The 13419-nt window shown below is 57.4% G+C and overlaps 2 protein-coding genes across 2 annotated transcripts in view; one reads left to right on the forward strand and one right to left on the reverse strand.

The window, feature by feature from the left end:
* Positions 1-3975, forward strand: part of TMEM259 (transmembrane protein 259) — a 5046-nt gene extending 1071 nt beyond the window's left edge. Inside the window, exons 2-9 of the mRNA XM_006897945.1 lie at positions 1557-1835; positions 2307-2406; positions 2829-2939; positions 3010-3132; positions 3319-3419; positions 3510-3567; positions 3648-3731; positions 3839-3975. Of these exons, the coding sequence (XP_006898007.1) occupies positions 1557-1835; positions 2307-2406; positions 2829-2939; positions 3010-3132; positions 3319-3419; positions 3510-3567; positions 3648-3731; positions 3839-3975 (993 nt within the window). The remainder of the gene's footprint in view (positions 1-1556; positions 1836-2306; positions 2407-2828; positions 2940-3009; positions 3133-3318; positions 3420-3509; positions 3568-3647; positions 3732-3838) is intronic.
* Positions 3976-5524: 1549 nt separating this feature from the next.
* The window catches only part of GRIN3B (glutamate receptor, ionotropic, N-methyl-D-aspartate 3B), a 19070-nt gene continuing 11175 nt past the window's right edge, over positions 5525-13419 (reverse strand). Inside the window, exons 5-10 of the mRNA XM_006898011.1 lie at positions 7487-7632; positions 6945-7060; positions 6659-6810; positions 6294-6458; positions 6123-6193; positions 5525-5903 (exon numbers count right to left, since the gene is read on the reverse strand). Of these exons, the coding sequence (XP_006898073.1) occupies positions 5525-5903; positions 6123-6193; positions 6294-6458; positions 6659-6810; positions 6945-7060; positions 7487-7632 (1029 nt within the window). The remainder of the gene's footprint in view (positions 5904-6122; positions 6194-6293; positions 6459-6658; positions 6811-6944; positions 7061-7486; positions 7633-13419) is intronic.

Raw genomic sequence — 13419 nt, forward strand, 5'->3', positions numbered from 1 at the left:
CCCGCCCCCTAACCCCGCGCGTGCACCTGTCCTTCAACCCATGCGTGCCCCCTCCTGGCCCCGACACGCCCCGGTCCACCTGGGCTCTGCGCTGCCAGGGAGGCAAGGGCCCTGTCAATCCGGGAGAACCTGTCCTCCCCGACGGGCCAGAGGTTCCCAGAAAAGACAGGTCCTCAGACAGCCCCACCTGGCCAGGGGCTTCCGTCCAGTCCGGGGGCTTTGCGGAGACCCACTCCCAGAGCGGGACTGTGTCCCTTCAGGCCTGAAGCTGGCCTGAGCCCCTCGATTGAGGTTGTGAGGTGCTGCTTGAGCAGGGGGTCCTTACTCCCCAAAGGAAGCAGAAGGCTCACTGTCATTTCCTCTTGATGGCTGGCGTGTTAGTGTCACCGTCCAGCGGCGCCTCCTTGTTCTCTGCAGAAAGGGGAATAGTGGTGGCTGGGGACTGACCAGTGCCTGGGGGTGGTGACCTGCTGGTGAGGGCTGGCCGGTGCCTGGGGGGTGGTGACCAGTAGGTGGGGGACTGACCAGTGCCTGGGGGTGGTGACCTGCTGGTGAGGGCTGGCTGGTGCCTGGGGGTGGTGACCAGTAGGTGGGGGACTGACCAGTGCCTGGGGGTGGTGACCTGCTGGTGAGGGCTGGCTGGTGCCTGGGGGTGGTGACCAGTAGGTGGGGGACTGACCAGTGCCTGGGGGTGGTGGCCAGCAGGTGAGGGATGATCAGCAGTGTGAGGGCTGACCGGTGGCCTTGGGCTTGCAGACATGGGGAACTTAAAGTCCCCAGCAGAGACAGTGGGAAGCTGCTAGCTGTGGGTTTGGGCTCTCTGAATCTTTGGGCCCATTTAAGGAAGCAGTCACCCATGAAGTGTGGGAGACACAGAACTGTGGCTGAGGGTCTCAGGAGAACCCAGAGGCTCGGCCTGCACCCACTGCTGGTGGCCGCCAGTTTGAGGGGCCCTGCAGTGGGCCAAGGGCACAGCTTCCTGGAGGGGATGATGTCGTCAAGTCTGCACCTCCCTGCACTAGGCCCTGGACACGGTAGAGAGTGCACACATCACCTGTGGCTTTGGGGACAGCATCACTGAGACTGTCCCATTTCACAGACAGAACCTTGCCTCACAAGGCAGGGCCACCAGGCAGTTGTCACGGGGCCAACTTGAGAGGGTCCTGTTACGGCCCTAGCTGGATGGTGGACCTAGGAGCCTGGCCAATTGGCATGTCTAGGCAGTGGGGTTGGGGGCCCTGGCCTGCAGGGGGGCCTGGCAGCTGGGGGACTACTTTCTTAACCAGAGCAAGTCAGGCAGTTGTGAGGTCAGCTGGCCTGAGGCTTGCAGGATAGGAGAAGTTGGGGTTGGTGTGCCCAGCTGGGGTCTTTCAGTTAGGGACTGAACCTAGTCTGGTCAGCTCTGGGTGGCAGGACGCCCCCTACAGCCTGTCCCTGTTGATCCACGTGGGATACCGGGCTCCGTGGACTCTCCCACCCATGGGTAGTGATGAACAGGTCAGTCAGCCCGCATGCCGTGTGGTCCCTGGCCGCCCCACTGACCCTGTCTCCCGCAGGCCCTGCTGGTGCTCGCTGTCCTGGCTTATATCCACGTGGCCTTCTCCCGCTCGCCCATCAACTGCCTGGAGCACGTGCGTGAACGCTGGCCCCGCGAAGGCGTCCTGCGAGTGGAGGTCCAGCACAACTCGAGCCGTGCGCCCGTCTTCCTGCAGTTCTGTGATGGTGGTGCTCGCAGTGGCGTCCCCGGCCTGGCGGTGGAGCCTGGGGGCGGCCTGGAGCTGGAGGAAGAGGAGGAGGAACTGACCATGGACATGTTCGGGAACAGCTCCGTCCAGGTGTGCCGCCACCCACTGCCCCCAGCCTGGCCCACAGGGCTGTGTCCCTGGAAGGGCTGACGTGGGGTGGAGGGCAGAAGTGGCCTAGGAGATGGCCCTTTGGAGGTCCTGGCCAGACGCTCCTGTCCGTGAGGTGGAGCAGTGGCCTTTGCAGATGCCAAGGGCATGCAAGTTCTGCTGGCTCAGTTGGGGCCCTGATCCCATAGGGTCTCCAGGCATGAGCACTGCCACCTATGAGGTGGACATGGAGGCATTGGGTCAGTTCAGCGGTGGGCAGAGGTGTCCAGACCCTAGCTGTTGGGTGGGGCCTATGGCCACGTGGAGTCAGGACTGGAACAGCTGGGGTGGTGGGGACACCCAGGTGGTGGGGCCCCTGGGTGTCCTTTGTCAAGATTGGGGGTACCAGGACTGCAGTGACCACCCAGCCAGGCTACTCCCTGGACACCAACAAGGGTTCTCTGGTGCCCACAGTTTGAGCTGGACATCGAGCCTAAAGTGTTCAAGCCACTGGGCACCACAGATGCCCTCAATGACAGCCAGGAGTTCCCCTTTCCGGAGATGCCCACCAAAGGTAGGTCCCTCTGTGCCCCTGTTGGGTGCCCTGATGAGGCCAGCACCCAGGCCCATCTCCCCATCTGTCGCTCGGCAGCATGACAGGCACAGGATCCTTTCTGGGGACCCGCAGTCTCCATGTGGGTGTGGACCTTGTGGTCCCTATGTGGTTGTGGGTTCTGTTGTCCCTCTGGGTGTAGGTTCCTTGGTCCTCGTGTATGGGACCTCTGTGGACCCTCTGTAGTCCCTTTGTGGGCATGAGCTTCATGGTCCTTGTATGGGGGTTCGGCGGACCCCATGTAGGTGTATATCTGCACCTAGTCTCCTGAGCGGCCTGCCCATGGGTGAGGCCTCAGAAGGGCAGGAGCGTGGCCTGCTTCCCCGGAGGTGTGGGTATGTGGTAGGCCCACCGGCCGGGTTCTCAGCACCACCTTCCCCTAGCCTGGCCCCAGGACGAGTACATCGTGGAATATTCGCTGGAGTACGGCTTCCTGCGTCTCTCTCAGGCTACCAGGCAACGCCTCAACATCCCAGTCATGGTGGTCACGCTGGGTGAGTGTGGCACTGGGCAGAGGGTGGGCTGGGTGTGGGAGACACACACTTGACACCCCTGTGCTCCCAGACCCCACCCGGGACCAGTGTTTTGGGGACCGCTTCAGCCGCCTCCTGCTGGACGAGTTTCTGGGTTACGATGATATCCTCATGTCCAGCGTCAAGGGCCTGGCCGAGAACGAAGAGAACAAGGGTACAGCTTGCTAGGGGCGGGGGACGTGGAGGTGCTGGGACACCCCCCCCCACTGCCGCAGTCCTGCTCAGAGGCGGGGGATGGGGAGGTGCTGGGGACCCCCCCACTGTCCCAGTCCTGCTGAGAGGCGGGGGACGGGGGAGCTCAGGACGTGGCACTGTGTGGGGACACACTGCCCCCCACCAGGCTTCCTGCGGAACGTGGTGTCAGGCGAGCATTACCGCTTTGTCAGCATGTGGATGGCGCGCACGTCCTACCTGGCTGCCTTTGTCATCATGGTCATCTTTGTGAGTGCTGGGGTGGGCAGGGGCTGGGAGCCAGGGGGTATTTGTGGGTGTGTGCCCCCCACTCTCCTGAGTCCGACGTGTCCCTTGCAGACCCTGAGCGTGTCTATGCTGCTGCGCTACTCCCACCACCAGATCTTTGTCTTCATTGGTGAGCACGTGGCCTGGTGGCCCGGTGTGGGGGGGTGTCCTCCGCCTGCCACACCCTCACCGCCCACCCTGTGTCCGCAGTGGACCTGCTGCAGATGCTGGAGATGAACATGGCCATCGCTTTCCCCGCAGCGCCCCTCCTGACCGTCATCCTGGCCCTTGTAGGTGAGGACCACCCACCCCGGCAGTGTCCCTCCACACAGGCACAAGGCCCTCACCGCCCGGCGCCCTCACCGCCCGGCGCCCACTGCCACACACGCCCCTCCCTGCAGGCATGGAGGCCATAATGTCCGAGTTCTTCAATGACACCACCACCGCCTTCTACATCATCCTCATCGTGTGGCTGGCTGACCAGTACGACGCCATCTGCTGCCACACCAGCACAAGCAAGCGGCACTGGCTCAGGTGAGCTGACTGCCAGGCGCCGTGCAGGGGGTTGGGGAGCGGACGCCTGTATCCTCACCGCCGCCTGCCCCCTCAGGTTCTTCTATCTGTACCACTTCGCCTTCTACGCCTACCACTACCGCTTCAACGGGCAGTACAGCAGCCTGGCGCTGGTCACGTCCTGGCTTTTCATCCAGGTGAGCGCTGCATGGGCCAGGTGGGGGCCGGGCTAGGGGCGGGGAGGCCTGGCTGTGGTGGGGAGGCTGGGCTGGGAGGGGGCAGAGGCCAGGCTGGGGGGCATCAGTGTGGGCAGCCCCGCCCTGCAGGCTGTGCTGACCAGTGCCCATCTCCTCCAGCACTCCATGGTGTACTTCTTCCACCACCTTGAGCTGCCTGCCATCCTGCAGCAGATGCACATCCAGGAGCTGCTGCTGCACTCGCAGCCAGCCGGGCCCGGCCAGGCCGGGCTCCCCAGCGGCACTGCAGGACAGCCTCAACAACAATGCTGCCGCCCCCGGACACCCCACCACCACGCCGCCCGCCCTGGGCCCTGGCTCGCCTGCTGCCGGTGGGGCGCCAGGGGCCGTGGCACCCAGCTCCCTGGTGGCCGCAGCCGCCTCGGTGGCAGCCGCAGCTGGGAGTGACCTGGGCTGGATGGCAGAGACAGCGGCCATCATCACGGACGCGTCCTTCCTGTCGGGCCTGAGCGCCTCACTCCTGGAGCAGCGGGTGCCCCCGACGGCCCCTGTTCCCCAGGAGGGCACCCCCCTGGACAGTGTCCCACACCTGGAAGCCCTGGCAGTAGATGGGGGTTCCCCCACAGCCCAGGAGAGTGGCCCCAGCCCTGCCTCCGTGACTCCTGAGGACTTGCCCTCTGAGGCCGGCTCCTGAGCTTTCCTTGTCCCCGACGTCCTCGTCCAGCTCGGCATGGCCCTGCTGTGACCACAGGGGAGGGGAGACCTGTGGACCACCTTGCCCTCTCTGGGCACTGGAGCCTTCTGCCCTCTACTCAGCCACGGGTGGGCTCTGCTGGGTCTTCTTTGGGTGGGCCCAGGGGCCCCGCCTTAAAGCGACAAGGGAGGCGGCCCCCAAACCTGGGGCAGGAAGATGTGGGCTCCGCAGGACGTTCTGTCGGGCTGGCCAAAGGTCTGGAGTGAGCTGCCCCAATAGAAAGAGCGGTGCTGGTGGGGTGGGGCTCTGGGCGGATCAGGGGTGGCACCTGGTACAGCTCTGCCCCCCCAGCTGGTGCCGGTGCCCAGCACAGTGCCTTCTCCATGCCCTCCCCGTGCGCTCTGGGCCGGAGAGTGGGCCAGCGCCTGGGCACAGGGCCGTCGGCCAGGGAGTCACTCAGAGGGACGCGGAGAGTGCTCATTCCACTCTTATTTAATTGCGGTGTACAAAATTGTGTTTGTATATAGAATAAACCATCTGTTGACAGGCTGCGTTTGCGCGTGCGCCACGTTTATCCACGGACAGGGTGTGCTGCTGCTGTCCACGGGCAGGGTCCCCACATCTGTCCAAGGGAAGTGTGCGTTCGCATCTGTCCACGGGAAGGGTCCCCGCAGGCCAGGCTGTCACGGGGGTGTCTCGGGGGAACACAGCCCCCCGTGGGCACCGTCCCCGAGCTGGGCCAGCAGCTCCCCACGCCGCAACAGCGCCTGCCTCAGCCGCTCGCGGACGCGCTCGATGTGCTGCTCCAGCGCTGCCATGTCGCCGGGCCCCGGGGTGCCGGCGGGCGTTAGCAGGGGCGCACCGCCGTTGGAGCAGAGCCACACGGGGCCCTCGGGTGGCCCGGCGGGGTCCTCGTGCGCCCCCTCTGCTTCCGAGGCCGCAGGCTCCAGCAGGAAACGCACGCGCCGCTGCTCCGTCCGCACTGCGCGACGGACACGACTCCAGCCATCCCGGCCGCTCATGGGCACCGCTGCCCTCTGCTGTTGGGGTTCTGCGGGGCCGCTGCGGACAAGGTTGGGACTGGAGCTCTCGCCCCATTAGACCCAACCCCCAGCCGTCCCCGGATGGGGTCCTCGCCCCTCTGTGCTCAGGGAAGGGGTCAGGGGCCGCAGCGGTGGCTCGGACTGTCTGGAAGGGCAGCGCACCCACGGAGGTTGGTTGGCGCTGCGCACAGCTGCGGGGCGGGGTTCCAGTCTGCGGCTTCTCGGGCCACCCCCTTACCTGGGATCCTGCCGCTCCTCGTCTGCCCTCTGCCCCTCCGGTGGCTCAGTGTTGAGGGCACGGTGGATTTTCTAGGAGTGGACAGACCAGGTCAGGCTGCGGTTTGGGAGGGTGGCCCCCTGGTGTGCCCAGGCCCCACCTGGCTGGTGTGCCCCGCGCCCCAGGCCCCACCTGGCTCGTGTGCAGCCAGTACTGCCGCTTGTTGCCCCTGCGGATGCGCGGCAGCACCAGGTGGTAGAAGACATGCTCGCCCAGCAGGCTGAGCAGGGCGCTGCCCAGGCCGAGACACAGCAGCACGAAGAGCCCTGAGAAGTGGTAGATGCCCATCTGGAGCGTCTGTGGACAGAAGGACACTGTGTCACAGTCCCTAGGCTAGGCATGCAGGCGATCACCACGGACAGGTTTACGGGAAGGGATGCTGGTGCTACAGACAAGATGAGCAGGGGTGGCCCTGCAGGTGCGGGTCCCGGACCGCCCTGCCTCCGTGACGGCCAACACCCGCTGTCCACAAGGCCGCGGGGTCCCGACTGCCCTACCTCTGTGACGGCGAACACCCGTTTTCCGCAAGGCACCATCCGGTACCACTTGTCGTGCAGCAGGTCAATGAAGCCTGAGGACTTGTAGCGGCTGATGAACTCGGACAGGTTGGAGGTGAGTGGTGAGTTCCGGGGCAGCCCGATGCCGTAGCCTGGGGAGGACAGCCTGGGTGGCGCCACGTGGACATCACCCAGAGAACTGGCTCCCGACCAGGCAGTGACGTGCTGGCCCGGAAGGCCCCTTCACCCCAACGTCCCTGCAAGTCCTGGACCACCGCCCCCTCACCCTCGATGGCGAACGGCTTGCCCACGGTGAGAAGTTTGCAATCGGCGTCAATAGAGACCTCATAGTCCAGGAGGGACTTGTCCATGATGAAGGCATTAAGTGTGGGGGGGTCACTCCTGCAGAGGAAGGGGTTGAGGGCGGGTTAGATCCTCCAGCCCTGACTTCAACTGTGTCCTGCCCTTGATGATGGCCCCGCCCCAGATCAGCCTCACCCCTCCTTGCCTCTCCAGCCAGGCCCCGCCTCAGTTTGGACCGGCACTCTCTAGCCAGTCCACGCCTCCAGATCAACCCCACCCCCTCTAGCCAGGTTCCGCCTCCCGGTTGGTTCCACACCTGCTTAGTCCCGCCCCCTCCATCCAGGCCCCGCCTCCCTCTCGGTCTCTCATCCTCTACTAGGCCCCGCCCCCTCGGGCTAGGCCCTGCCTCCCCCTTGGTCCCACCCCTCGAGCCAGGTCCCGCCTCCCGCTTGGTCCCGCCCCTGGTGATGGCTCCACCCACCCGCTCGTCAGTTTCCCCCCCCCCCACGGCGGTCGCCCCCTCACGTGAGCATGGCGACCCCCTCGGGGGTGGTGGGGGCCCCGTGGCGGCGCATGTGCGCGTGCATCTCGGGGAAGCTCTTCTTGATGTAGGCCTCGGCGCTGCTCTCCCGCACGGTGCCCACACGGAAGCCGGGCGGCGGGCGGTGCAGCTGCGGGAGACATGCGGTCAGCCAGCTCGCCCTTCTGGACACATCCCCCAAGCCATGGCCCGCGAGGGTGCTCGACATGCTGACCCTTCTGGGGCCCACCATTCCGGGCCCTGCAGGGTGTTGTGTGGCAACCCAGGCCTCCCCTCACTCGTGCCTGTGACACCCCCAGGACAAGAGTGGCCTCAGCACAGCCAAGTGTCCCCTGAGGGCAGAAACCCTGCTCTAATCTCCACTTGAGAACGCCCACCTGGCCCTAAAGTCCAGATTCAGAGCCCACTGCCTCCTCTTCGCTCCCTGGCATCCCCGGGACCTGAGCTCACTCTGTCCCCACCCAACCCTCAGGGGCAGCTTCAGAGCACTCCCGAATTTGCCCCCACCCTGTGTCCCCTCACACTGCACCCCACACAGTTATCTTCATTCTGCAGCAGATGGGGGATCCTACGGATGGATGAGTGAAGTGTCCTTAAAAGTCACGCCACATTCAACAGGGTAAAAAGGAAAGCCACAGACTGGGGGAAAATATTTGGCAATGACATATTTCATAAGGGACTCATATCTAAAATGTATAGAACTCTACAGCACCACAACAAGAAAAAGTAAACCCAATTGCAAAATAGGCACAGGATATGAACAGACACTTCACCAAAGAAGACCTTCAGATAGGGAACAAACAGGTGATGAACTGTTCACAATCCCTAGCTCTAAGATAGAAGCAAATCAAAACAACTAATATCATCTCACCCCAGCAACAAGAGCAAAGTTCAACAGAGCAGCAAACAGCAAATACTGACCATTTATAGAGAGATTAGAACCTTTAATTCACTGCTGGTGGAAGTGTAAAATGGTGCAACCACTCTGGAAGGCAGTATGGTGCTTTCTCAAAAAGTTAGAAATATTATTTGACCCAGCAATTCCCCTACTAGGAATATACCCTAAAGAAACCAGAACTGCCACCCTAACAGATGTATGCACACCCATGTTTATTGCTGCGTTATTCACAATAGCAAAGAGATGGAAGCAACTCCAGTGCCTATCAACAAATGAATGGGTAGAAAAATTGGTATATTCACACAGTGGAATACTATGCAGCACTGAAAAAACAATGACCTCATAAAATATTACACAACATGGGTGACCCTGGAGGACATTATGCTGAGTGAAATATTTCTGTCACAAAAGGACAAATACTGCATAACACCACTGTTATAAAACAGGGCTGACATGGGGGTTGGGAGGAAACAAGGAAAAGAGGGGATAGATCATGAACACTGTGTTGGAACAGATGAAAGGACTGTTTAAAAGGAACCTATGATTAGGAATTATCTGTATGATAACAGTCCAGAATAAAAGCTGAATAGCCAAGAGGACTGAGGGGGAGGCAGGGACAGAAGTAACTGCAAAATGAGCAAATATTTAAAAAAACAAACCACTGAGGGAGGAAGTAAAATGTGCAATGAGTGAATGAAAAACTAACTTTTCTATAAACTATCACTAAAATTACAATTAAAATATAAAATGTTTATTAAAGAAACTAGAATGAAGTCACCCCACAGCACGGGGACTCCCTCCTTGCCTTGAGTCCCATGGCCAGCAGTTGGTCACCAGTGGTCAAGACCTGAACACTTAACTGTACGTCCTTTCAGTGTAGGAAGTTACGTGGGGACCCTCACCACGTGGGGAGCAGCCTTCACAAGGGACACACGCAGCCTAGACTGTCACCAACACAGCAAGGACACAGCATGGCAGAGAAGCATCCTGAGGGACTCGGGGGGGTTTAAGGGCCTCTTATCAGAGGTGGACAACCAGTCCTGCCGCTTTAGACTAGAATCTCCACAGGAAGAAAAACTGAACATAAATGGCAACTGTACAAATGGACCTCACCCAGCGGATGACAGAAGACCAGACTGGCCGCATCTAGGAAAGAGGGGCTGCAGAAGCAGCAGCTGGAACAAGGCAGGGTCAACTGTGTGACCCAACAGGCCATGGTTACTCCTGAGTGTTCAAAGCGAAGCTGAAGAAAATGAAAGCAAATCCCTAAGAGCCAAAATTCAACGCTGACTTCAAGGGCTCTGAGATTCCCATTCTTCAAATGTCAGCCACAGCTTGTCATGATTCACACAGTCAAATGCCTTTGCATAGCCAATAAAGTACAAATACACATTCTTCTGGTTTTCCTTACTTTCAGCCAGGATCCATCTGACATCAGCAGTGATATCCCTGGTGCCACGGCCTCTTCTAAATCCCATTTGAGCATCTGGCAGTTCCCTATCTCTGAACTGTTGCAGCTGTTTTCTAATGATCTTCTGCAGTATTTTGCTAGCATGTGATATCAGTGATATTGTTTGATAATTACTATTCAGTTGGATCACCCTTCTTGAGGATAGGAACAAATATAGACCTCCGTTGGCCAGATAGCCGTCTTCCATATTTCCTGACATAGACTGGTGAGTGCACCCAAGGCTGCATCTGTTAATTGAAACAAGTCAATTGGTATCCCATCGATTCTTGGGGCCTTACTTTTTGCCAGTGCCTTCAATGCAGCTTCTACTTCCTCATTCATTACCATTGGCCCCTATTCATATGGTACTTAGTCAGATTTTTCAGTGTCTATCAATTCATTCTGGTACAGTGACTCTGTGTATTCCCTCCATCTTCTTTTGATGCTTTCTGGGTCATTCAATACATTGTCCATAGCATCTTTCAACATTGTGATATGAAGCTTTAATTTGTTTTTCAGTTCTTTCAGCTTGAGAAATGCAGAGCAAGTTCTTTCCTTTTTATTCTCCAATTCCAGCTCTCTGCACATTCCATTTTAGTACTTGGCTTTGTCCTCCCTCGCTACCCTTTAAAACCGTCTCTTCAGCTCTTTTACTTTGATGTGTTTTCCTTTTGTTTTGGCTTCTCAATGCTCCAGTGCAATCTTTAGTCTCTTCTGACATCCATTTCAATTTTTTCTTTCTCCTGTTTTGTAATGATCTTTTGCTTTCTTTATAGATGGTATCATCTCACAACTCATATGATCTTCAGTCACTGGTGTTCAATGCCTCAAACCTATTCTTAAGATGATCATGACACTGAATGAATGAAAAAATCTATAAATTTTCATTAAAATGAATAATAATACTAAATTTTTAAAAAAATTAAAAAAGATGATCTTGAAATTCAGATGGAAAGGATTCAAGCTTAAATCTTGGTTCTTGTGGACTTATTTTCATTTTCTTTGACCTCAATTTAAACTTGCATATGAGTAATTGATAATCTGACCCATAGTCCACCCCTGGCCTAGTTTTGACTGCCGATATTGAGCTTCTCCAACGATTTCTTCCACAAATGTAGTCAATCTGATTCCTATGTATCTCACCACTACATGGTTTAAGATTAAGAAAGGTGTGGGTGAGGGTTGTATCCTCTCTCCATACCTATCCAATCTGTATGTTGTTGTTGTTGTTATGTGCTATCAAGTCACCTGTGACTCATAATGACCCTATGAACTCTTCCCTGTCCTGAGCCTCCAACACACTGACCCCCATTACCTCACTTACGGTGTCAACCCATCTCATCCGGGGTCTTCCTCTCCTGCTCTGTCCCTCCACCCTTCCAAGCATGATGTCCTTCTCTAAGGACTGGTCCCTTCTTGCCTCATGGCCAAAGTATTAGATGGAAAATCCTTGCCTCCAAGGAGCAACTTAGTTTCACCCTCTCCAGGACAGACCTGTTTGTTTGGCAGCCCAAGAGCTGGACAATGACTAAGGATAACAGAAGAAAAATTGATGTTCTGAGCATCAATGTGGTGTTGCAGAAGAGTGCTGAACTTCCCGTGCATGGACTAAAGAACAGACAATTATGTCTTGGAGAGGGTGCAGCCAGAGTCCTCCTTGGAGGCAAAAGTGACAGTGTCATCTCACATTCTTTGGGCATGTTGCTAGAAAAGCTGTTCACTGGAGATGGACATGGCGCCTGGAAAGGTGGGCGGCTGAGAAAGAGAGGAAGCCCCGCGACCAGATGGACCGATGCAGTGAATGTACAAAAGACACGGCTCAGAGCTGAACTCTGAGCGTCTCTACGTGCCATACTCAAGGGTAACTAACAACAACGACAACATGCAGTGTGTATGCTGAGCTCGTATTCGGACTACTTGAGGAAGAATGTGACATCAGGACTGGAGGAAGACTCATCAACGACCTGTGATATGCAGATGACACAACTTTGCCTGCAGAACGTGAAGAGGACTTGAATCACTTGCTGGAGACATCAAAACCTGCCACCTTCAACATGAATGACATCTCCACATCAAGAAAACAAAAAATTCCCATCACTAAGGATGCCTTCAAGTTGTGATGCTGAAGAGTGTTGACTGTACCGTGGACTGCTAGGTGAACAAACAAGTTCATCCTGGAGAGAGGGTGAAGCCAGAATGCTCCTTGGAGTCAGGGATTCTGAAGCTCTGTCTGAAATACTATGGGCATGTTGAAAGGAGGGACCAGTCCTTGGAGAGGGACGTCACGCTTGGAAGGATGGAGGGACGGTGAAAGAGAGGGAGATCCTGGATGAGATGGATTGATTCAGTGACTGGGGTGATGGAGGTAGGTGTGTCAGAGACAGTAAGGTTGGCACAGGATAGAGCAGGCCTCAGGGCTGTTATATATGGGGTCGCTATGAGTCGCAATCCACTCGATGGCACATAACAACAACAACAAACCAATAAAGAACATCATGATAGATGGAGAAAAGATTGAGGTTGTCGAGGATTTTGTTTCACTTGGGTCCCAAGTAAACACCCATGGCGGCAGCAGTCAAGAAATCAAAAGAAGTCATGCAGTGGGAAGACGTACTGTCAAGGACCTCTCTAAAGAGCAAGGAGGTAAGCGTGAAGACTGAGGAGCATCTGACCCAAGGCATAGTCTTTCTCACTGCTCCCTCTGGACGTGGAAGTCGTACAGGAAGTAAGGACGACGGTGGTGTCAAGTTCAAAATTACCGCCCTCACCGTTGGTTCTGACTTTGACCGCGTGAGTGGTTGGGAGCTCGAAGCAGGGCGTGTATGAACTCATCCTCACGGGACTGGTCAAGGGCTCCTTTCCAGCAAGTTCACACAGGGCAGATCTAGTATCAGAATGGGACTGTCACTCACAGCAGCAAAGGAGCAGCAGAGAAAACAGCACCTGTCCTTCGGGACCAGAGACTCCTGCGCCAGTCACAGCGGGATGTGCCGAGTGCAGCTCCCGCAGCAGAGAGCCAGTGCCCAAGGCCTGGCCAACGGCAGAGCCGGCACCACTAAGGACACTTGGTGACAATGTCCGATGCCGCGAGGCTCAAGGTCCAAGGGCCTGAGAGCATGTGCCGTTGCCAGCTTGAACTGTGACCTGTCAGCTTGCAGACTGGGCGCCGCACTTGGGAGCAGTTCTGCACAGCCTGTTACCCGGTGGTTGGTGTGGAAGCAGCACCATGTCTGACCTTACGGGAATTGTGTGTTTGCCATTGTGATGTTGCCAATGGGGACGTTTCCCCTTCGTGACTTGCCATCCATGTGCTGTCTCACAGCCCCAAATCCCAACAGCAGCCAACAGCAACAACAAGAAGCATATCTGACTTGGAGGAGTGTACGGGGGGTACTTTCTAGAAGCGAGGGTGGAGAAATCCGCCCTCACACGCATTGGGCATGTTGTCAGAAGGGGCCAGTCCTCGGGCTGGGAGAGGACGAGGGTCAGTGAGAGGGAGGAAGATCCTCAATCAGATGGACCAACACAGTGACGAACAGTGTGCCTGGGGACAGAGGCCACCAGGACAG

Source organism: Elephantulus edwardii, unplaced genomic scaffold, assembly GCF_000299155.1.
Source record: "Elephantulus edwardii isolate Elephantulus edwardi_28Jun2011 unplaced genomic scaffold, EleEdw1.0 scaffold00217, whole genome shotgun sequence".
NCBI lineage: Eukaryota > Metazoa > Chordata > Mammalia > Macroscelidea > Macroscelididae > Elephantulus > Elephantulus edwardii.